The following is a 24,676-nucleotide window of genomic DNA, read 5'->3' on the forward strand; positions in this document are numbered from 1 at the left end:
TGAAGAGTACACATTTCGCAGGAATCAGGATTAAGGCCAGACCTGAAGTTATGATGACAATCTGTCTCGTCAGCGAACCTTTGACCAATTTGGTAAAGGTTATATGACCATGTTAGGTTTAGATTAGGGTCGAAGTTGTAAAACATTTTATGCCAGGCAGAGGCGGGGGCGGGGCAACCATGGACCTTGAAGCAACTCCTTCCATTCACTACTCTGGTTTAGCCCCTCCCACGCTAACGGTGGCTAGCTAACGCCAATGCTAATGACCTGTCAAACCACTCCCAAGTTACTCATAGTGTTACTCTTACCTCGGAAAATTACATGGTAACGTTGCGAAACTAATGTAGTTACATTTGGCACCCGACTACTTTTGTTGCCCCGGTAGGCATTTTTAAGTTTTGTTTAGTAGTTATATTAGTGTTTTTGTGCCTTAAGGCTAACAACAACATACGGTGGTAAGCTCACTTTTGAAACTACTGAGTTCGATGTTTTCTCATGGAGGGTTTGTACAGTTATTAGTCAAGAGGATTTACGAGAGGGCAAGGACAGGTAGGGTTGGAAACGCCATGTATTTTTAAATTGACAATGTAAACACACACTTTTCCTTTACAGCTGGTGCTAAGTGAAAACAGCTGTGTGGTTAGGTATCGTTGTTAAATCATATAGTGAGCACCGGCAAGCGCTCATTTAAGCCTGTGAAAGTTAGTTACGTAATGTAAGTTATTACAGCTGAGATGTTGTGCTGTTCTTTCAAACAACGAGCTGACAATCGAAGCTTTCAGACCAAAAGCTGAAGATAACAGGCAAAATATGTTTTTTTTCAGCAAGATGTTATTTCCCATACATTAACAATGGTAGAATATCACCAATGTTGTAAAGGAAAAAGTAGCATTGAGCATAGTAATTACTATTCAATAACATTTTTACAATCGGAGCTGCATTCATATTATATTCAGCTGTCATTTGAAGAAGAAAACAACACTAAACAGTTCAAATCAGCTGATTGTCTTGAGTGATTTTTTTTGTCTAGTCATGCCATCTTGTTGATGACTGTGTCACCCCTTTTAAGGCCATAGTCAGTCATTGCCTCCTGTTATGGTTGACCATAATGTAATTGTATACGCGTCTCTGCATTTGACAGACCAGAAGAGGTACGGGCTCGGTTTCTTCGCCATGGGGACCTCCTGCAGTAATCACCTTGGGATCCCTCCAGCCAAGGGCCCCAATGCTGTGGGCTGCACCGACTTCATGATGGACCACACTGAGAAGGTAACAGCAGATCCACTTATTGAATCACAGAGTTTATACTGAGTTGGTCTGTGTGTGTAAATTAATTTGTTTTCATTTAGATAGGCAATGAAGTTTTGTCTATACTTTATATGGAAAAGGAGGTGTAATTGATGCTTTACTTCCTCTGGAAATACATTCAATAAAATGACAAACAAGACAACAACAAATAATGTTTAAATGACCTAATGTGATATAATTACTTAGCTGGACAATCTTATAGACTGAGCAGTGTTGTGTCACAAAGTAGTTAAATATTTGTTTAGTATTTGGGAAGAATAGCAACAGGAAGTCTGCAGCACTAAGGCGTTGATATAACCAACTCCCATTACTTATCCCTCTGAGTTCAACAAGGCCAAGAGTTTCAAAGTTCTGCATTAGAAAAATGTAATCACATTTTATGACACTTAAGCTCATGGCTTTTTGTTTGTGTACTGAACTGTTTGGTGTCCTCGTTTATAGGGCAGCTTCTTCCGGCTTTACTATCCTTGCCAAAAGACGGAAAAAGATGAAAAACCAGATTGGGTCCCATGCCGGGAGTACTTTAATGGTTTGGCAGACTTCATGAAAATCAACAGGACTTTGAGTGAAAGGATTTTCAACCACCTCTTTGGTAATTTAACTTCAGTTAGTTATACATAGTCATTTCAGAACCGTACTAGTGTTTTTTCTTTAGTTTTTTTTTAAACTGTTTTGTTTAGGGTTGGGTTTTTGAATGTTGGTCACTGAATCAGCTCAATAATAGCATTTTTATGTTTGCCTATTTTGTGTGGACAGAGAACATTTGTTTAAATCAGTCTACTCTTTAACTGCCTCACCAAGCAACACAAAACAGTCTTGACAACAATGAAAGCAGAAACGATGTCCACAATAATTATAAATGACCTAACTGGTCATTTTCAATTCTGCAAGTGTATGATCACACTGCAGAATTAGCTGGGAACCAGAAGAGCATAACATGTACCACAACACATTTTTTTTTGTGTGTGTCTGAACAAGCTTCTGTTTTTATCTTTTGTTCATTCCAGGGTCCTTTAAGATCCCAGCCTCCTTGGATGCTCCATTTAAATCAAATGGAAAATGTCCAGTCGTTATATTTTCCCATGGCCTTGGAGCCTTTAGGTATACACAAGCAATTTGTTTCAACACTGCTACAGTATTCACTCATTATGAAGAGGACGTTTTGCTCATTCATCAGCTACTGTGAACACTAGAATTGACCTTTCTTTGGTGTTTCCTAGGACTTTGTATTCAGCTGTATGTGCAGAGTTGGCCTCTCATGGCTTCATTGTGGCGTCCGTGGAACACAGGTATCTGTACAAGATTTCTTATTAAACATACACAATATTCATTTATTATAACAAAGGGAGCTTCTTAATTTACACACAGACTGGTAGGACAGCTCTTATTCAAAAAGACCCAGTGTTGTGTCGCGTATAGCATATTTATTTTCTAACTGTTTGTATACTGACAATTTGAAGCTGGAGCCACGTGGTATTTGGAGGAAATTCTAGTTTAACATTAGCCAAGCAGACAATAACAGAGGGCAGTCTCCTTTGCATGTGGCTGTTTGTTTATCTGTGGAGTAGGAGTGGAAAGGCCATGCAGACAATGGTACGAACCAGGTCATCACATTTCTTTTCAGTATAGAGACAAGGGGGTCGGACGGAGATGAACATAATGGCCAGGGTTAGTGTGTGGTTTGAAGTGACTATTCCACTGAATATTAACAGCCCGTTGAAGGATAAAGCCACAGAACAGGCATGTGTCTGTGTTGTGACGTAGCTCACAGTTGTGACATGGGACTGGACTTTGTTTCACATGCCTGCGTTGGTGGTCAATGGTCAGTTCAGCCGCTCAGCTCGAGCTGCTTCTGTCACACTGTCAGGTTAGTCTCATGTGCATCTAAACCACACACCATGTTTGTGTGGATAACAGATAACTCACTTGAATCAGGAAGTACTTTTATCCTAAGTTAAGTTTAAGTTAAATAGGCTATTTAGAAAATAACTATTGTCAGTCACATAATTTTCACTGCAGCCATTCTACATCACTGTCTTAATGTCTAATTGTGATTAATTTTTGTGTTTACTATCTCTTGAATGCCATTTCTGATGTATAATCTTGATGTATTTTATGCCCCTGTAAAGCACTTTGAATGGCCTTGTCTGAATTGTGCTGTATGAATAAACTTTCCTTGCCTTATGCTACACCCAAATATTTTTAGTAACATAAAGGAAGTTTTATGTATCTTTTAAGTTTATATTTGGACTAGGAGGAAGCTTCCAAACACATACAAATACTAATTTAAAAAGCCAGTCCATTTGTCTATAAAACAAAATAAAAATCTGAATTTTGGCCATTTGCTATTGACTCTTTATAGTGCGCTGTGTGTGTTTCTCTCTGATGCAGAGACCAGTCAGCCTCAGCTACGTATTATTTTCGTGAGAAGACAGAGTCGGAGAAAGCAACTGAGAAAGAGCCTCCGACATCTGCCTCAGACCAAAGCAACTTGGTAAGAGAGTGGATGTACTACAGAAGTCTTCAGCATGGAGAGAGTGAATTCCCCCTCCGCAATAAACAGGTAAATAGGTATTTATGTGTGACGAACGTTGGCAGGTTTGTCATCCTACGGGCAGCCTCACTTTTAAGTCAAAAGTCATTGTATAAAAAGGTGGAGGTGGAGACATTGTTCGTCAGCAGCTGGATTGCACAACCGCTGAACTTTATACACACTTGCCAATATGCTGCATGGCACAGTTGTTCAAGTCAAACCACATCCTTGTTCTTTCAGTCTCTCCTCTGACTGTTATCTCATATTATAACCACACACCCCTCCCCTTCTAATCCATGCTGTCCTAAATATTTAGTTATTTTAATCCTGCACATTTTTATTGTATCATATTTGCCATATGTTCCATCCCAGGTGAAACAGAGAGCCGATGAATGCATTCTGGCTCTGGATAAACTCTCGGAAATGAACTCAGGGATACCAGTGCAAAATGTTTTGCAAACACAGTTTGACTGGAGCACGTTGGAGGTAACCTTTTTCATCAACTTTAGATTATTTGGTCTATTTTTAGAGAAATCATTTTTAATTGAAAAGCAGCATCACAAGATATATTCAGAACTTAAAGGAGATACTGTATGTCAAACTGAAACTAGACATATTACAAGCTATTTTGAGCAAATATTAAAATCAGATTTTATTCATTTTCACATATGCATTCATATGAAGTAAATGACCATTGACAATGTATGTAAGATACACCTCACTAAACCAGCAGAGAAAATAATGTAGAATTTCACTAAACCAATCCTTTGGCCTAGGTTACAGCTGAGAGTAAACATTTCATTGTTCTTATCACTCCTCATCCATTTTCTCTGGTCTCTGCACTAACAGAACTCCATGGATATGTGTAGAATAGCAGCAGTGGGCCATTCGTTCGGGGGAGCGACGGTGATCGAAGCTCTGTGCAAAGAGGTTAAATTCAAGTATGTGGCTTTACACTGTACATCTGGGCTTCTCCCATCATGTCTCCCTGTTTGTTATATTATGAACAATTTCCTAGAAAATGTAAACAAGGATGTGCTCTGGGGTATCCTGTAATGACGTGTGAAAAAAAATATGTTTACCAATACCCTGTAAACTCCATCAGGTGTGGCGTAGTGCTGGACGCTTGGATGTTCCCTTTAGATGACGAGATCTTTCCCCGAGTGAAGCAGCCCATCTTCTTCATCAACTCAGAGAAGTTCCAGTGGGCCGGGAACATCAGCCGCATGAAGAAGCTGGACTCGGCTGTCATACCCAGGAAGATGATCACCATTAGGTAAAATGCTTTTGAATTTGGTCTTGATTGGGTACAAAGCTTAGAGTGGTCGTTCCGTCCTCTGACCTCGTGGTGACGTTTTCCTTCATCAGAGGTACAGTCCACCAGAGTTTCCCAGACTTCACCTTCCTGACGGGAAACTGGATCGGGAAGATGATGAAGCTGAAGGGAGAGATCGACCCCGAGCTAGCCATAGACCTCTGCAACCAAGCAACACTAGCCTTTCTGCAACGATCACTTGGTAACGATCACATTCCCTGCCAGTCATTTCTAGTATCTCACAGGTTTATCACGAGCCATTTAAGTCAGCAATTCTGGGGACTGCCATTCTGTCAAAACCATTTAATATCTCCTCATGGTCAGCTACTTGTCCATACTGTGTGTCTGCTGAAAAAAAATCCACCCTGCGTTCCAATCTCCATACTATTTAGTATGCCAGAAAAAGATTTAGGATGTCCCAATACATGCACATTAATTGTAGTATGCTGAAAATACATAAATGCCCCACTAACTCCAACCGCATTTTGGATTATTTCGTCTTTATTCTTGACATTTCTCAACATAATGAAAAAAAATCTTTATCTGATTTTTTTCCTCGCTCCTTTGGACCTACACATCTTCTGTACTTTAGTATGTACTATGTAGTGTAGTAAAAAGAAAGAGTATGTGATTTGGAACGCAGGGCCAGTGTTAATACACTACCTAGGCTCTGCCAGTTTACTGAGCTAAGGTTGTTTATTGAGACCAGATTTTTTTTTTCAGCGTACAGACAGGTAGAGCTCATCAAGAGAAATTCAGATTTTGATAAAAATTTATGTAAACAAGCATTGTCCAGAATCACTGACTCCAACTTTAAAACTGAATAAATGTTCATGTTCCATTCTCAATGATTCTCAAACCATTTTGGATTCTGCAGGTCTAGACAAGAACTTTAACCAGTGGGACCCTCTAATTGATGGGCAAGATGAAAACCTCATTCAAGGAACTAATATTACTGTGCTTCAGTCTGCCATCTGAACTGCCTCAGCATACCCTACTGAAGATATATGGGACTGTGTAGCAGTCAGCTGAAGGATTTCAACTTGTGTGGGAGTCGGTGGAACGACCCAAAATGTCAAGCCAAAGCCTGATAATGGATAGGAAAGATCTCTACTCATCCCAAGGAAAGAAGTTTTTTTCTCAAACTCAGGGGAAAAGTGTTTGTCACATGAGGTTTGAATGTCTCAGAAGAGCAGCTGAACACTTCTTCCTTCCACTGATGGTGTCATCATAACTCAAACAAGCAGTTTCTTTGGATGTGATTTTCCAGCAGTGACAAGCTACACTATGACTGCAGTGTGAATTTGTGATGAGGCCTATAATAACAATTTTAATCGTATCCAACCAATGGTAACAATGGTTACTGTTAGAAAAACACTTATTTAAGATGATTAAGCCAGTGGTTCTCAATTATTTTCTGTCATGCCCCCCCTAGGGGACATAATTTTTTTTGCGCCCCCCTGTATGAGTTTCTGGCACGAGCATTCTGCATACAATCACCTTATTATCAAATTAGATAACAAATTAGCTGAGATAACTTTTGCAGCAAAACAATTCAAAGCTCAATTTATTAGCTCAATTTGTAACATTTAAAGAAGACTACTCAGTCTGTGTGAATCTCAGGACAGAGAAACAAGAGCAAATGATTAACTGAGGTTTGCATTTCATTCAAAACATGTTGAACCTGTAAACATGTTTTCTTTATTAGTATAGGCCAATAGGCCTTCTATGATGCGATAAGTCTACTTGCTTGATTTCTTTTTAAATAGCCTAGAGACACATGTGGACATGGCCATACACATGCACACATCGCGCTTGCTAGCACTTGCCTTTTTTTTTTGGTCAGTTGGAAATCAAGGTAGCCCGCGCCCCCCCCATTTGAGAAGCACTGGATTAAGCTAACCAAGAAAGTATACTAAATGTACTCATCCTTATTGAACATAGCCTATAGGACTACACCAGTAAATCAGCATCATGGGGCTACAAACACTAAAAGGTGGCATTATGATACAATATGAATAACTCAGTCCTGTTCTTCCCAGGTTCACGTCATGAAACAGCCTTCTACTTACTGTTGGAAATATCTTCCATTTATACACATCAACTCAATAAATCTGGTTTATATATATACAAGTAATTTTTGTGGAAACTCATTTAAGCAGCTAGTCCTTGGTTTAGATGGCTAAAAGTAAAGCGTTTGAATTATATGTTTTTATAAACCACTAAACTTTTTATCAGTTTCATAACAAAAAAAATACTTTTGGTATTTCTTAACATTTCAAATGTCAGATTCCTAGAGCAGTTTTGAGATTGAAAATGTCTGTCCTGTTTATAATCTAACAATGTTGAATAAGTTTCCACTGAATCAAACTGACCAATCAAATTCTGATAATGTTTACTTGCAGTAAATACTGTCAACATTGTTTAATAGTACAAAAATGTATAATTATATTACATTGAAGAACTACCTGCGTAGAGTAAAACTTGTTCTAGTTAGTCACGAGACGTTATTTCTCATCAAAATGGGTTAAGCTACTCCAGACAATGGGGAAGGGAAAGCATGAGTCATCTCCATAGATCTTGTGATATTTATTGTGCCAACATAAATATTTCTTCAACGCATGCATAAATCCACACAAAATACAGAAAACTTTTTTTCTTTCTAAGCGGCTGCATTTCACCTCAAACTGCCGTTCAATTCAGGCTTTAAGATTCAACAAAAGATATGGTACTTGGTACTAATAATTACAGGGCAGATTATCAGAACAGATCATCTGTAACACAACAGTGCTCCAGGTAACACCGTGCAAGCACAACAAACTCCTAAAGTATTGACAATTACTGTTATAAGGCACCTTTAACCAGATAGTTGGATTTCAATAGGAACGAGGAGTAAGCCACTGGGCCAAAGAATGAAGACGACTTGCCAGGTCGATACACTAAATCAAGACTGCCATTGAGCAAGGAACACATCAGAAAGAAAAAAAACTGAACTTGAACCTGTTCTAGAACGTAAAGCTTCAGCAGTTAATACAGTTCCATTAGAGTTGTGTGACAAAGTCACATGAAGACATCAGAAGGTTGTTACTCCTCTGGCTGCTCCTCAAAAGGAAGCATAGAAGCAGAACCCTCACTGATTAGCAGAGAAAGATGAGTTATCTTTGACCACTGGGCTTCTGAAAAAGGTAGAGAGAATTTTTTTTGATATTGTATTCAACTCGTATAGAAAGATTTGATATAAAACCCTGTAGAGGAAAGGCATGCAGAAAACATGCAAGTGATGGAGATAAGAATGAATGTGAAGTGCAGGTAAAAGGAAAATTTTTAATGACAGACATGTATAGCTTTCAATGGTAAGCATTATGTTCTTTACATTATATTAATTCATTTGATGTATCCCACTAATACTTCATGCTTCAGTTGTTAAATTTCACCCATACCAGTATCATTCATACATCAATTATTAAAAGTATCCCTTACCATAACTGTCATCAGAAGAAGATGATGCTGATGATGTTTCCTCCTCAGGTACACTATCGCTTAAATCCTGGAAAATCATCCACAAATACAGATCATTAGCATGTCAACATGTGCACTACAATCCTTGCTTGAAGTATTTTCCTGGTTTTGATGGCATCAGGTATTGTACTTCCAAACCCACTTGATTCAGTCGAGTGGGTTTGGGTTAGGCAAAGCAAATTACTGAAATACCAATATCTGATTTTAACTGTTGTAGCAAAGTCAGCTGCTCTTGTGCCTTCTGAATGTTCAGATGAATCATTGTAGGGAGTGACATCCTTGTGCTGACTGACATTTGTTCGACATCTACTGTACTACAGGCCATGTAAGCTGTGTTACTTCCTCATATAGGCCTTTCACACCGCCGCAAAATCGGCGCTAGTTCTGGGCTTGTTCGGAGTTAGAGCCAGTGTTTTGGTTTCACACCGCCAGAGAGCCTGCTCCGGGCCGTAAAAACCGGGGGAACTCATACCCCAGGATTGAGCAGGGTTTGATAAGAACTGCTTGCGCGAACGGTTGGGGGAGGGATTATCCTGACCAACCAGAGCAACTCAAACCTCATGCCCGCCATATTTAAAAACACCGCTACTACGAGACGTAAACATAACATAATTACCGAACGTAGCGATCAAATTGACCGGCGAGAATACGCTGTATGGGTCCTGTTTGCTTAAGAAAGCAAAGCGAGAGCCAACAAGTGTAAAAATAAGACGTATTCGCCGCTGTTGTTGTGCTTAAAGCTAGCGGTAGCTTTAGCGTTAGCCACAAGAGCAGCGGCGTCGGGTGACGTACACACACGTTTACAGTGACGTCATGACGTTGCTCTCTTGCCGGCTCCATGGCTGTCTCCGGTCGATGTGAAACCAACCGGTTCATAACTGGGATAAGGCTGTAACCAGTTTTGAACTGACCCCAACACCAGCCTGGAACTGACTCTTGGTTCATTTTGGTGTGAAAGGCCTATTAGGTGAACCTGAACCTACACAGCATATTATAAGGTGTACTGTTTATGCAAAGCAATATGCACAGCACAGCACAGCACCCCCCCCCCCTCCCCGATGTCTGTGCAAACACACGCATTCAAACATCAGAGGCATCGGTTTTTTGCCCCTGGATGCAATCATAGTTACCTCTGTTTGTTGGGGGGGTGTATACAGCTGCTCCCCATCCTCTGTTTTAGATTCTTGTTGTGGGTCTAGAAGGACAAGGAGGAATCAGTACAATCAGACTTTAAACCAGCTGAATATGGTCTGTTTCTGCAAGTCAAAACTATGTTAACACAATGTGTGTAATTGTGAATATTTAGAATCAGTGGTAACATTCCTATGTGGCCCCTTATTTAAATGTATATTTAATACATTTATTTAGGCTATAAATGTATGTAGGCTATAAATGGCCTGGCTGGCACATCAAGTGTGATACCTGTGCAAATTTCTGTCAGACAGATATCCCTGACAAGGCAGGTCACCTCTTCCACTATGACACTCTAAAAAGAAACAAAGGCAGCATTCAGAATTATGTGATTTATTGATTTGGTTTCTCATTTTAGAATTGTGTTTATTCATCTCTATTATATTACCAAGTGTGGACAGGGGACTGTGTGGGCGTGTGCCTCAGTGTCAGACAGCAGAACTGTGAACACAGAAACAAATATGATGTTGTCACATAAAATATCTTTACTACTATAAAGAATGTTAATAAACAGTCATGATAACAGAAACAAACCAGAGGGTTCATCTTCGTGAAGAGCAGAGGTCTCGTCTCCATTCTTTGAGTTATTCTAAAACAGAACACATCACCAATAACAGACGCCACAGCTTCCTCTGATACAGACCATATCAATGAAAACAATATATTTAAAGAAATACGGTAAGTTTTTAATTTTAATTTTTTTGCATTTGACAGAAATTGGGTTCTACCGTACCTCGTTATGCATGCCCTCATCCTGTAGGGAAATGTCCCCTACTTGTACTTCATGCTCCGATGGGGCTTCTGTGAAGACATTCACTGTCACACTCCATATCTACTCCACATCCTCACTGAACATTATGTGACAACACACCAGGAAGTACACAGCATGACTTGTCGGAACTAAGACAACCGATCAACAACTGTTTCTTAGACCAGGCCGATGAGTAGTTTTACAGCCAGTGGTAATAACAGTGGTCTGTGTTAATGGATTTGACACACTTCCTTATATAAAAACCTCTTACATTTTAGATTATCAACCCAAGCCTGTAGTATTTATCATCCCACATCCAACGGTTGTTATTATCATAATGTGTTAGAAATGACTCACCAGTTAATTGTTCATGAGGAAGCTCACTATAAGGAAGTAGTGATTCATTTTGGACCTAAAATATATGAAATTTCACAATTTCATATACAACTAAGAACCACGACACATGGGTACAATTGTATATGTTTTATGACAGAGGGACTACACACTTTTATTGTTACTGTAACTGCTTCCAAGTTGATACAAACTCAAAACTTTCCATGTTTATCAGTTTTCTTGATGAATTACATTCCACAACACCAGTCAATTCTCAACAGTATTATGGCCATACTCAATCTCAGTTTTTCTCTAGCTAAAATCTGTTCATCCAAAAATTTATTTCAGTCCTTTCACTTGTTTTTCATAATCAATGATAAGCTACTGTGAACACAGCACACAACTTCAAGTCGATTTATACATTAGAAGTATTCCAGCCATTGGTAGGCTGTTAATGGGAATACTTTCAATGATACTGTGCAACAAAGCTTAAAACTCAGAATGAAAACACTGCAGATGCATAAACTTGATATGGGGAAACTGTGTGATGCAAATTACCATTTCCTCTGGTGTCACACTGCTGGGACAATGATCTGTAGCACCAGTGACTTTAACGCCACTTGCCTCATTTGGATCTGCAGTGCAAAAGGAAAAAGCATCAATAACACAATACATACTCAGAACTAATGCTTCACCCACTTCTGTTGACTATAACAGCAGTGCTGTGATTAGATTGAGTCAAGTTCTGTGGTGCTGCACACTGTTGTGCAGTAGCCATTGAAGTCTGTTACCTGTGCAGACATCTATCAAACAGGCCTCTTCAACAGTGAATGTCACCACTACAACTTCTTCAGCCTGAACAGTAATACAAAATAAAATAAACATTTCACGTTAGATGTTATGAGTTTGGCGGTTTGATTTTAGAATTGTGTAGATTTTATCTAATATATTACCGAGTGTTGAAGTGGAGCTGTGCAGGTGTGTGGCTCAGTGGCTGCAGCGTCAGTGTCAGATGGCAGGGCTGCTGATACAAAGGTAGATGGACTTGGATACACAACTTATTTGTTGCCCAAAGGCTCCAGAGAGCTCACTTGCTTATGAAAATAAATGTATATATTTTACTGTGTTTTGTGCCCCCAACTAAGGTTAGGGTTAGGGGATAGGGCCTTCAAGGCAGGCTCTGTTGGGGGCATAAAACACCATTGAGCATATTTTACACTACGTGCTTAGATAATTTATTCCAAAAAGGTCTTATTTACACAGTATGTACAAATAAATTCAAAGGAAAGGGAAAAAGACTAAACAAGCTAAATAAACCAACAATTCAACTTGGCAAACAATTAGATGTTAATATTTTTAAACCTGTATAAGCATCCTCGTGATGAGCCAAGGTCTCCTCTTCAGTCATCAAGTCACTCTAAAAGAAAAAAAATGTATCCATAAGTGATCTGGGGGCAACATGCTAAACTACTGTCCAAATACTATATTTCCATAAAATTACCTCAACATGCGTGGTAACAGATGGCACCTCTTCCGTTGGGACGCCAACCACAGCTTCAATTTCCTGCTCTGTAGGAGCATCTATAAAAGGTAATCACAATTACAGAATTTATTTTAGATTACCAAATGTATATCTACCTGCAATATCTACATTTGTTAATTGTGTTGTAGGCCAATGTGATAGTTTTCTATAAAAATGTTCCTCTTTGCCAGATAAAAATGTACACTACTTGCTTAACCATTAGTTTCCAAAAAAGGCTAATTTGCACACACGGTATGTACAAATAGATTGTAAGTACAGGGGAAAAGACTAAAAAAGTTAAATAAACCAACAGTTCAACTTTGCAAACAATTAGATGTTATCATCAAACCTGAATAAGCATCCTCGTGATGAGCCGAGGTCTCTTCTTCAGTCATCAAGTCAATCTAAAAAACAAACAGTTTATCCATAAGTGTCCTGAGGGCGACATGCAATACTACTGTCCAAAATACCATATTTTTATAAAATTACCTCGACATGCGTGGTAACAGATGGCACCTCTTCCGTTGGGACGCCATCCACAGCTTCAATTTCCTGCTCTGGAGGAGCATCTATAAAAGGCAATCACAATTTGAGAAGTTTTTTTGGATGACCAAATGTATATCTTATATAACTATAACTACTTTTTACCTATGGGCTTTAAAAGGACAGATGCATAACTATTTTCTGTCTCTGTTTTTAGGCCAATGTGATAGCTTTCCTTCAAAACTGTGCCATATGTGCTTAACTATTCGTTCCAAAAAAGGGTAATTTCTTTTTTTCCACACCAGCAGAGGTGGGTAGTAGCACGCTACATTTACAATGTTACAAATACTTGAGTAACTTTTTGAATAAATTGTAGTTTTATTGGAACATACTTTTACATGAGTATATATTTGAAGAAACAACGGTACTTTTACGACGTTCAATTTGGCTACGTGACGGTCATTACTTAATTTTTTTATAACCTATATTTCTATAAACTCAGTACTTGTAAACTTGAGTACTTAAATAGTCTTTTCACTGCATACTTTTGTACTTTTACTCAAGTAATTATCTTTATGAGAATTTTTACTTGAGTTATTACTATCTTAAACAGTACTTTTACTTGAGTAAATGTGTTGGCTACTCTACCCACCTCTGCACACCAGTATGTACGAATAGATTCAAAGGAAAGGGAAAATGACCAAAGAAAGTTCATTAAAATTAACAATTCAACTTTGCAAACAATTAGATGTTATAATCAAACCTGAATAAGCATCCTCGTGATGAGCTGAGGTCTCCTCTTCAGTCATCAAGTCACTCTAAAAAATAAAATAAAAAGTTTATCCATAAGTGACCGAGGGCTTTGGCTATTGCATATGACAATTTAGTGCTCAGTCATCTGTATGTTAAATATTCAGAATGAGAAAACAAAAAGACAAAGATGCATAACTACCATCTATACTGTATTTCCATGACATTACCTCCTCATGTATGGTAACACATGGGTCCTCTTCCGTTGGGATGCCATCCACAGCTTCAATTTCCTGCTCTGTAAGAGCATCTATGAAAACAATTTCAGAAGATACGCAATATGACAATTTACATTATTTTAGATGACCAAATCTATTTCTACCTGCAATAATTACATTTGCTGAGTGTGACTTTAACTGCTTTTTATCTATTTGCTATAAAAGGACAGATGCATCCCATTTTTCTGCCTCTCTTTTTAGATAAACAACAGTGTGTTGACTTGGAGGCCAAAGAAATAGCTTTCCTTTCCAGATAATTTCATAACCTATGACTACTCTGTGTGAGTGTTGCATGGTTAGAATGAAAAATTCCTCACCAGACGTAGAAAGAACACAGGAGGGTTGACCCACTTCAGTCTGAATCTACAAGATGACAAAAGACACAAGTAAAACCACGGAATCACAAACTCATGTCCTAACAAGTATTTCACACCATGATTGTTTTTTCAAAATGTATTTTCTGAAATATTGAGCACTAAAAGACCAAACAGAAAACCACTAAGTGATTTGAGATGAGCTGTACCTCATCCCCATTCATCTAAGAAAAAAAAAGAAGAAAAAAATTACCGAACATATGAATACATACTTCGAGTTAACCCTTCCATGCTCCTTTAAAATAATCACACTTTTACACCTTCGACACACTTGTCTGTCCATGAGAAATGAGCCTATAAAAATTATATAAAGTATTGTTTTTGTTAAAAAAAAAATTACATTTTATTTTAAACCAGCATCAAAACTTAACATACATATAAAATATTAATGTATTTTTTTGTTAATTAACCCTTTAATTTACATGATTTGACAATCAAAACCCCCTTTTTATCGGTTGAAATATGCAAAATATGATTTATTTTCAAAAAACGTCATGCAAACTGGACTATTTATGGTTTGGTTATTGCAGGCTAGTGTGTGTGAAAGATTAGCAGCAAATGTATTAATTTGCATTTTCTATTTTTATGCAGTGCCATTTTTCATAAAATACTCACTTTTACACCTTTGACACAATTATGTGTCCATGAGAAATGAGCCTATAAAAATTATATAAAGTATTGTTTTTATAAAAAAATAATATTTTATTTTAAACCAGCATCAGAATTAATCATACATATAAAATATTAATGTATTTTTTGTTAAATTAACCCTTTAATTAACATGATTTGACATGCAAAACACCCTTTGTATTGTTCAAAATAAGAAATGAGCCTATAAAAATGAAATTAGATTTTTTTATTCAATTATTTTACATTTTATTTAACCAGCATCAGAACTTATCACACATAGAAATATAAATGATTTTCTTTTTTAAATGAACCCTTTAAACAAAATACAACAAATGAACAACATAGGCCTACCTTAGGCCAAACATTTAAATGCAAGAACTGCAAACATTACTGTAGTGCTCTCTGCAGACAAACTTTCCGCACAACTTGCAGCTGATGCTTGCGACTTTGCGTGTCGTACAGAGCGCACACTGCCTCCTTGCACGGTCGGTTGGCGAGCGGCTTGGACCTGGTGCGCTTGTGGTGGGGTTACCTGCCTGTGCCCCTAGAACCAGGCTGGCGGCCCATGGTGCATTAGGGAGGCGCTGTCTTCGGGCCATCTTTGGAGCTACCAAGCTCTTCCCCAGCTCGACCAGGAAAAGCCTACGCTTGTGGGATTTCCCCTGGTGCCATGCCGGATCAATAGCCTTCCATACGATGTAGGCGTTCAGTGCGCTGATGTCCACAATGTTGAAAAATAGTGCCAAGGAAGAAGTACCGGAGCGTCTGGTCGTTTGACGGTGCCCAGTGGATGAGGCCGTTATTGGACCCCCATAGCTGGTCCGGACGAGCCTCCTCTTCCCCTGAATCGGATGCTTCACTGGAGCTGGCGGAGGATGCGTCAGGGTCCGGAAGGTAGTCCAAGTCTGCATCCTCATCCGCCGTATCCGTATCGGAGTCTGATGTGCAATCTGCCACCTCGGGCTCTTCGTCCGTCTCCATGACCATAAGCCGTGCTTCCTCTGTACAGTATAGTCTCTCCATGATGCCAGGTAAGAAATGAGAAGCTCCTCTCTACTAGTGTAGAGAGGAGCATTGTGCACCTGTCTAAACAAAGTCTGCGTATATTTTGATTCTCACGGCGACATTAACTTTCATGTTCTGGGAAAGGACCTGAGTTTAATTTATATCAAAGTTGTGCAAGGGGTAGATGTCTGTTTTAAGTAGTTAATAACAAAAAAAATGTGGTGCTTTGAACTTTTGCATGAAAAATGCACATGAATGGAATGGTATGGATAAAGGCCATTTGAAAGCACATGCGCTTCAACCCATTCGCTCATACGGTAATAAAGTGTGCACGCTGAAGACCCGCGCGTGCACATACACAAACTTTGATGTGCATTCATTCCCACACACACCTACTTGCACACTAACACAAGAATAATGCCTTAAAACTTGTGTAACGAGAGTAGGAGAAGGATAGAGTGCGAGCGCCCTATTTCTCCATTTGCCACATATAGTAAAAATGACGTCATCTCCAAAGAAATGCCTCGGAGCACACACTTGAAGCCCCAGGCCTCGAATGAAGTGGAAAAATGAGACATTGCATGTTTTATACTGGTTATTCAAGCAGGATCAAAAATAGAGATTTCAAAGGATTTGAATGGGTTTCAATGGGACACACTTTTGTGCTTAGGTGTAAAAGTGTGAGTATTTGCAGTAGGGGTGTTTACAAAAGGCAGAACATAAAGTATTCATGAAAAAAATTGAGAAAACCCTAAAATGCACAAGCTGGCCAAATTATACACAATATAAGCAACAAATTAAAAAGATATGCTAGAAATTAAAATCCCAAAACACACAAGTGTGTCTAGGTGTGATAGAAGGTTTTAAAAGGAAAACTTTTGGGGTAAACTGTACTTTTATGAACGGTGTGTAAAAATAAAACCAATTTCATGTACCTGCTCTTCAGAACTCTTTGCTGTTGTCTCAAATAGATCAATGCTCTCTCCGGGATGAACAGCTTCACGGGGAACCTTAGAAGAACACAACACTAAATCTACCGACATGTTTTCAAGTGAGTGGCATGTGTGTGTCATTGTCAAACTATTTACCATTTTGACTGTTGTCGTACTGGCAAGAGAATGAGCTCTTGCAATGGTATCCTCGCAGTCATCTCTTTCCTCTGTTGGATCTGGAAATGAAAAGAACAAATGCAAAATTATTAACTTCACACAATCCCTGACCAAGGCTTGGCAACAGGTGACCATCAGTTGTGAGTTGTCCACACTTTAGTAGCAAATACAATAGGAGCAGAATTAAAAATCTTTATACACTGATACTTAATGCATTATATTGTCTACTAATCAGAAATAAAGATAAAGGAGAAAGGAATGCTTACTTACCAAAGGAAATTATGGTGCTTCCCATGTTGTAGGTATTCACCTCTGCAGATGGAGACTCCAAGTCAGTTGTTGCAATCGCTGACTCATCCATGGCCTCCGTAGGGTTTCCATCCAATGGAGATTCTGACCCAATAGTGTCAAGCACTGAAGCATCCTCCTCTTCAGTGTCTTTGTCATTGTCCACCACACTCAAAGTGGTTTGGGACACCTCCGTAGTAGGGACAATGTTCAACTTTTCATCCAAAACATTTTCTCTCAGGCTCTCTGTCGTACTCTGTATTAGAGATCCAGTGGTCTTATTGCATTCTGGCAATATCTGATTGCCCTCTTTTTCTGGGGATTCTGCAAAAGACTGAAAAGAATCTTCAGAGCCGTTACTGTTCTTTGGAGAACTTGCTAGTTCTGGGTCCTGAAGCTTGCCAGTGCTCTGCTCTTCACCGTGGGGTCTTTGAAATTGAACACAAGCAACAGCAGTATCTAATTCTTGGCTTTTGGAATCCTCTATCTGTTCCTCAGGTGGTGCAGTCTCTTTCTCAGATGAAGAGGACATCAGTCCAACTGCAGCAGGTTTCTTTACAGTTGTGGAGCTGTTCCACCAGGTTTTCATTGCATCATTTATCACCTGGCCCTCACATTCCATCTGCACTAGGTATCTGATTTTCCCTTCTTCTCTTGTTAATTTAGTGACAGTCAGCTGTAAGGTTTTGTCTGTTGTAAGCGCAGACAGCTCATCTATTGCACCAGTGTCCCAGGATCCCTGTGAAACGTCAAAGCCTTCAAGTTCACACAAAAATGCTTGTGGGGTAGTTTCAATCAGGTCCAGAGTAACTTCTCTGACATCTGTAACTTTGACTTCCGACTTGTTTCCATAGTCCACAAAGTGAACAGACAGCTCATCCCCATCTTTGTCAATGACCTCTGCACGGTACCAATGATTATCATCTGAAAAGAGAGCAATACATGGGCTTCCAGGGGAGAGAGAGCATGGGTCAATATGTTTGAGATTCCCAACATCTGATACACTTGATATTATCTTATCAAGCTCTTCTGGGTCTGCAGGCTGACACCAAAATGTCTGATCATCATTTGTAGTTGCGATGTAGACCTCCAACATTTCTCCCTCTAAAAACTCTTGTTGGTGGTAATTCAGAGAACACAAGTTTAGTGGTGACTTCAGTGAGTCTTCTGGCACTTGCTTGCTTTCAGAGTTCAGGGTAGGAATTTCCTTAACTTGTTCAAGTTTCTCTGAGGCCATTTCAGAACCATCACTAGTAGCCACTTTGCACATGACATGTACACCACCGTCTTCAAGGCGGACTTCCCATGTAGATCCTGACTGCCTGATGAACTGGCACTTCAGAACCTTAACGCCGCTACCACCAATATCTTCTTTGAAAGCTGACACCACTTCTGGATCAAGCATGTCCTCTTCCCCAAGAGCTGCAGCATCACTCAACATACAGTGTGTGCTGTACATGGGAAGTTGCAAGAAAGACTTATGGAGCCTGGCAATCTTGGACACCGGCATTATTGCTGTATTTCCAAAATCAACAAACTCCACCAATGCCATCTTGTTTTTTTGGATTTCTCTTACAACGGCTCGGTACCATGAGGAATCATCTGTGAACTCTGCCTGTACAAAGTCACCTGGATGCAGGTCTTTGATGTTGTCGGTTTTTGGTGTGGAAAGGGGATCGTTGAGCTTTTCTACTATGGAGAAGATTTCATCCTCCTCTCTGACAAGTTGCACGTAGAAACTCAATGGGCTGTTGCAGTGCGAAACGTAAACGTCAGCTTCCATACCAGATGAGATAGATTTTGATGGCAGGTCAGCAAGTTTAGGGAGTATTTCAACATTGTTTTTATTTTGAGAATCTGCGCCAACGGATTTGGACTTGATGGGCTGTTTATTTTCTGAAGAAGTTGTATCTTTTCTTGGTTTGACTGTTGGCTCAGAACCATTATCCACTTTACTTGTTGTCCTGTCAAGTGACTGCCTTTGGTGTGGATGTCTGTAAAGCTCTAACGGGGTTTTTATTTTCTCACCATTTTCACAAACATGGCGCACAGGCTTAGGTATAGACTGCAGATTCTTGTCAGCTTCCCTAAAAGGACGTACCGGTTTTGGTGCAGAGAAGGTTTTCTCGATGGTTTGAGAGTGATCTTTAATTTCTTCGGCTTGTTTTGGGACAGCTTTTGGTGTCCTTTCTGCATGATTTGCATAAGCCCCAGGTGCTCTCTGGCCGTGGTAGACAACCTGCCCTTCAGTGTGCATCTCAATCTGAAACATCTTCTTGATCTTTGAATTAATCTGAGTGTTTCCATGATACAGCTCAACCAGCAGTTTCCCATCGGGTTCTCGGGCCACTGCTAGTGCTCTGAATTTGCCATCTGTCACATTTGTCTCAAACCAGCTGTTCACCTCACTGGAAACATCAGAAGGGACATCAGAGAGACTACACACAACTGCTTGCACAGGCACAGTCATGATGTCATTGGCCTCTCTGGGAACTGGAATCAGGTCAGATTTTCCCACCTCAATGGTGTCACCATAATCCACAAAATGAACCAGAATCGCTGGCTTTGTGGCTTTTATCTGTCCTCTGTACCACTGTCCATCAGTGTACTTGGCAAAGCACAATGTTCCAAATACTGTTGGGAGCTTGACATTTTCAAGCTGACGACACAGATTGCGCACTTTGATCTTGAGATCTTTTATCACATCAGTATTCCTGTCAAGATGGCAGTAGAACTGACTGACATTGTTCACACATGACACTGTGACTTGTTCCTCTGTTCCAGTTTTGATGTTGTGTGTTGAGTAGTAGTATGTGTCCAGACGGAAAGATGGCGCAGCCGCAGCGGCTTTCTTGGGAGGTGCACTTTCAACTAGACTGACCATAATCGCGGAAACACTCTCAAAGGGAGTTTCTAGATCCACAATGTTGAAAAGGATCTTCTGCTCAGTGTACATGACAGCGTATATGGTGCACTTCAAAATCCCCAAGTTGCTTGCAGCAGTTTCCACAAATTTGTGGAACCTTGCTATTGCTTCTTCATTCCACTCATTTGTGGCAGATGTGGGGTCAACTGGGTTTAACAGACTGCATCGAAAGGCTTGGCCAGGCAGGGTGAGGAATTGTGAACAGATCCTCCTCAGGTCATAGAGGGAGACTGTCTCCATCTGGCCATAGTCAACGAACAACACATCCACATGAGGCGTTTCATGTTTTTGAATTACAAGGGCCCTGTACCACATTCCATTGTCAGGGTGGCGAGCAACACAAGCTGTTTCTAGAGGAGGCTGAAACTCACTGCCTGCATAATAAGCCTGTATGTCATGCATTAGCAATTTCAAGTGTCCTGAGTTTTGCACTAGTTGGCACCAGAAATCGTTTGGGCTGTCAATGTAGGACACAGTGATATCAAGGACACTTCCAATGGGAAACATGTGCTCCTTGAAGCTAGGAATTCTTCTTTCATTACCGGCAGGTACAACTGTGTCTAGAGTCTGGATAGACGTTCCCTTGTTCCTGTATACACTTGGGACTCTTGCATCTGGAAGTTGTGTCGGAGGCAGTATGGCAGCTGGCATTGTCATTTTGGCTTTGGGTTGTCTCTGTGTTTCAGCCCTTTCAGCAAGGCCAGAACTACACATCAGTGCAGATAGATCTCTTTCTCCCTGTGCATTAGGATCTGTTAGTTGCACAACAAAGCCCTCATTATACTTTGCTGCCACATGTACATTAAGTTCTTTATCTTTGACTGCTTCGAGGAAAATGTCAGAGGCTCTTTGGCTCCATCTCCCATCTTTCGGCCTAATACCAGCCAGTGTGCATTTCAGTGCGAGACATGGGAGCTTTTTGAACTTATCAGGAAGGTTCCTGATGTTACTCTCGTCAACCACTTCTGTGTTTCCATAGTCAACAAAGAACACCTTCATCTGCGTCTTACCAACTTCAGCCACAGTTGCTCTGTAGAAGTCGCCATCTGCTGACTTGGCAGCACAGTATAGTCCAACAGTCGGATTTTTGACCACATCTTTAGTTACTGAATCCTTGTACAGATCATAGATACAATCCATCAGTTCCTCCAACTCATTTGTATAGTTCTGGGTTTGGATCCAAAACTCTGACGGGTCAGATACGTGCTGAACAAATGCCATATGTGAAGAGTTGAGAGAGAGGTCTTCAGCTGATAGCTTCTCCACTATTCCTTTGCTGCCTTTTTCCTCTATTGCCTGTCCAGGAGATATCATCTTTCCTTGACTTTTTTCTTGTTGAGCTGAATGCTGGCGGTTGTATACAGTGCTACGGATGGCATAATCTCCAAGTGTTTTTTCACAGTCCAGCGAACAGCTCTCCTTGGTATCAAACAACTTGTTCATGTTAGTGTTTTCATCCCCATACAGCGTGACATAGTGAACACCCTCAGAGATGCTTTGGTACTCAAATTTGGCAATCACCGTCTTGTACAGAATAAGGGACCTGAGATAATCAATCTGGTTGGTTGTCCACCCAACCCCTTTGTCTATGGTTCCATGGAGGGAGCAGACGTAAGTCACGACAGGCATCCTGAAGAACTCTGCTGCCAGAGGTCTGACATTCTCCACTTGAACAAACTGTTTTGTTCCATAGTCAACGTTCAACACTTCCACTACTTTGTTTGTTGGAAATACCTGCTGTAGAACAGAGCGGTACCACCTTCCATCACTTCCTCTTGCAGCACACGGAAACCCAATCATTTCTGGAGTGACAATGCAGTTGGTCAGTCTTCCTTCACAGCACTGTGTGATTTGGTCTGAGAGTTTCTTCAATTCTTGTGAGAATACCTTTAACTGGCAAAAAATCCTCTGAGGATTTGTCACGTCTGTGACTATAACTGTCTCCACAGTTCCTGTTTGCAGCTCTGGGTACATGAAGAGCTCTTGCTTGTGCAGTCGCTCACCTGCTGCTGCAGATATCTGGTGAGACTCGGGAGACACTTGAGCTCCACTTTGGGACTGCAGTGACATAAGGACAAAGTCCTGGAATATGTTTGGAGGCAGCTTTTTGGCAATTCCCATCTCATACATTTGTTTGGATATGCAAGGGATGTGCAGTATGAATGTTCTGTGCGACACCAGTACATCTTGAACATGGGCCATCACAGACTTGCCGGAGAGAGATCTCAGAAACTCGAGTGCCACTGGAGACCATCTGTTTTCAGGCGACAGTGGTAACACATTAGCTAGCACACAAAATTCCACTTCAGGTGGCAGGTGAAAGTACTTCTTAATCCCCCATGCCAGCTTACTTATAGTGGTGCTTACTGTCGTCCCTTTGTCAATGAGGAACACACTGTATTTTGAGCCATTTCTTGATACTATGCGGGACCTGTACCAAGTGCCATCTATCTGAACCAAACATTGTTCACCTGGATTTCCTTCAAACTCCTGAAATATGTTTCCAGGAGACTGAATGTCTTCAGCAAGGCACTTATAGTCTATTGTCTTCTCATGGCTAAATTTTCCCCAGAACTCCACAAGCACACAAAGGGGATGCAAGTGGACTTTGCTTATGAAGATTGTGATATCTGATCCTTGTGTAGGAAGTCCAAGGATTGAAGACATTTTGGCTGTTTCATGAACTCCAGCTACCCATGATTTATCAGCTTTCATTAACACAGCTGTGACAGCAGTGGATGTTATCTGGAAAACATAGAAGCACACAACATGCACACACATTACTCACAGCAATTATACTCACTTTGTTGATTTTGATTACTTTTTTAAAGTAAAATGCATCAATTTGCAAATGTTTTAACTTTTTAAAAAAAAGGTACGTATTTCCACAAATGGGGTTAGTTTTGGGCAATTTCTACCAGAAACTTTGTGCGCATACTCTATCATCTCTAAACACCGGGCCTAACACTGGGTAAATAAACTGTGTTTTATGTGAACGGTTAAGTACTATTTTCTGGAATAATTTGGAGACCTGGAACCTTCAAAACTAGGGATGGGCATTTTAAGAAATTCAATTGATCGATCATCGGGAAAATTAACGAGCAATTATCGAGCAATCGTTATCTTTTTTTACATATTAAAAAAATGCCAACAGAACATCCAAAATACAGCGTTTTTACCATAGACTGTATACAAGAGGTTTTTACTCAATTACATCTTCATTCCAAGATATTCTAGGCAAACAACAATCTATTAAGACAAGGCAACTTTTTTAAATAAAATAATAATAAAATGCGGCGCTGGTGAAAGCCCGAGGCTATGAGCCAACAAGGAGCCAATGCTACGATACCTTTAAAGTTTAAACACATATGCGCCTCCTAAAGGCCAGGACACACCAGCCCGATAATCGCCGTCGTCAAAAAAAAAGACGAATCTGTTTGGTGTGTGCCATGACGTCGGCCGACGTAGAGGTCGTCGGGCTTGTTTTGAGCCGACCGTCTTTCATTTGGAGCAATTTGATTGGTGGAGGGCTAGCGAATCAGTGAAGCCCGGAAGTGAGGCGGGTAGCACAAACAGCTAACAACAGCTAGCCATCGTTTTAATGTGTTTGTTCGTTTCGTTTTGCGAGTACTCACATGCATCAACCCTTGTTGACTGCTCGACACCATGCTCGACACTCTGCTAAAAATTGTGCTCTTATGGTCCATAAATATAAATACGTATTTCTATCTATGTTTAAGCTCTAGAGAGCTGTCCCATCATTTCCGGCTTTCGTATTTTTTCGGGCCACAATACAGATTAGTGCCGCCTGCTGTTGTGGAGACATTACAAGCGCGGGACGTACGGAAAATAAGCAGTCGTCTCGGTGTGTTTTTGGGCCGCGACGGAAAGACTGGAGCTTCCTGAAACGGCGATTCCAGTTTTTGGGTAGTCGGAACGTGTCGGACTGGTGTGTCCTGGCCTTAAGATGCTGCCAAAGACTGCATAAGGGCACAGCACGGTTCTCTGAGTGGTAAAGGACCTAACCTTACTTCATCTAATAGACAAAATGTGCAAATTATTTCCCTGATGAAGGCGAAGTAGGAAAGCATAGACGCTAAAGTTAGCTGCTAATGCTAGCAGCGCTAACGTCACACGTTTAACAGGGTCGGATGTAGGCTTCAATGTACAAGTGGTACATAATTCGGTTTGTTTAAGTGTTGTACTTATACAAGGTTTCACAATGCTTAATGAACTTAGTTATTTTCGGTTCTAAAGCTGTCCGGTCCGATGCCAAACTTCTCCTTAACTTCTTCCTGTTTATGTTTTGAGATCTACGGCAGGTCGCAGGCTGCTGCCTGAGCCTGTTCTGTTGTCTCCTA

At 40.3% G+C, this 24,676-nt stretch overlaps 3 protein-coding genes across 6 annotated transcripts; 1 reads left to right on the forward strand and 2 right to left on the reverse strand.

Moving 5' to 3' along the window:
- Positions 1-231: 231 nt before the first annotated feature.
- pla2g7 (phospholipase A2, group VII (platelet-activating factor acetylhydrolase, plasma)) lies at positions 232-7,516 on the forward strand. 4 transcript variants are annotated; one of them, XM_080047432.1, is made up of 11 exons: positions 232-324; positions 1,142-1,269; positions 1,750-1,900; positions 2,316-2,409; positions 2,529-2,597; positions 3,700-3,871; positions 4,214-4,327; positions 4,691-4,782; positions 4,947-5,117; positions 5,210-5,358; positions 6,034-7,516. In XM_080047432.1, the coding sequence occupies exons 2-11, from the start codon at positions 1,174-1,176 to the stop codon at positions 6,132-6,134; spliced, it is 1,209 nt and encodes a 402-aa protein (XP_079903558.1). In that variant the 5' UTR covers positions 232-324; positions 1,142-1,173; the 3' UTR covers positions 6,135-7,516. The 4 variants fall into 4 exon arrangements, with proteins under 4 accessions (XP_079903558.1, XP_079903555.1, XP_079903556.1 ...); XM_080047429.1 differs by having other exon boundaries at positions 253-549; XM_080047430.1 differs by having other exon boundaries at positions 253-455.
- A 210-nt stretch (positions 7,517-7,726) lies between these two features.
- On the reverse strand, positions 7,727-16,010 carry LOC307265690 (uncharacterized protein; the record flags this gene model as incomplete). Its single annotated transcript, XM_080047484.1, has 16 exons — positions 7,727-8,332; positions 8,637-8,703; positions 9,806-9,870; positions 10,098-10,161; positions 10,255-10,307; positions 10,401-10,455; positions 10,600-10,667; positions 10,975-11,029; positions 11,509-11,585; positions 11,742-11,805; positions 12,452-12,531; positions 12,822-12,876; positions 12,962-13,041; positions 13,719-13,773; positions 14,301-14,346; positions 15,745-16,010. 16 exons carry the CDS (start codon positions 16,008-16,010, stop codon positions 8,241-8,243), a joined length of 1,242 nt encoding a protein of 413 aa, XP_079903610.1. The 3' UTR covers positions 7,727-8,240.
- A 981-nt stretch (positions 16,011-16,991) lies between these two features.
- Positions 16,992-22,982, reverse strand: tdrd6a (tudor domain containing 6a; the record flags this gene model as incomplete). Its single annotated transcript, XM_080047487.1, has 3 exons — positions 16,992-17,002; positions 17,101-17,160; positions 17,372-22,982. The coding sequence occupies 3 exons, from the start codon at positions 22,980-22,982 to the stop codon at positions 16,992-16,994; spliced, it is 5,682 nt and encodes a 1,893-aa protein (XP_079903613.1).
- Positions 22,983-24,676: the final 1,694 nt, after the last annotated feature.

Source organism: Ammodytes marinus (assembly GCF_949987685.1).
Source record: "Ammodytes marinus genome assembly, chromosome: 19".
Taxonomy (NCBI): domain Eukaryota; kingdom Metazoa; phylum Chordata; class Actinopteri; order Uranoscopiformes; family Ammodytidae; genus Ammodytes; species Ammodytes marinus.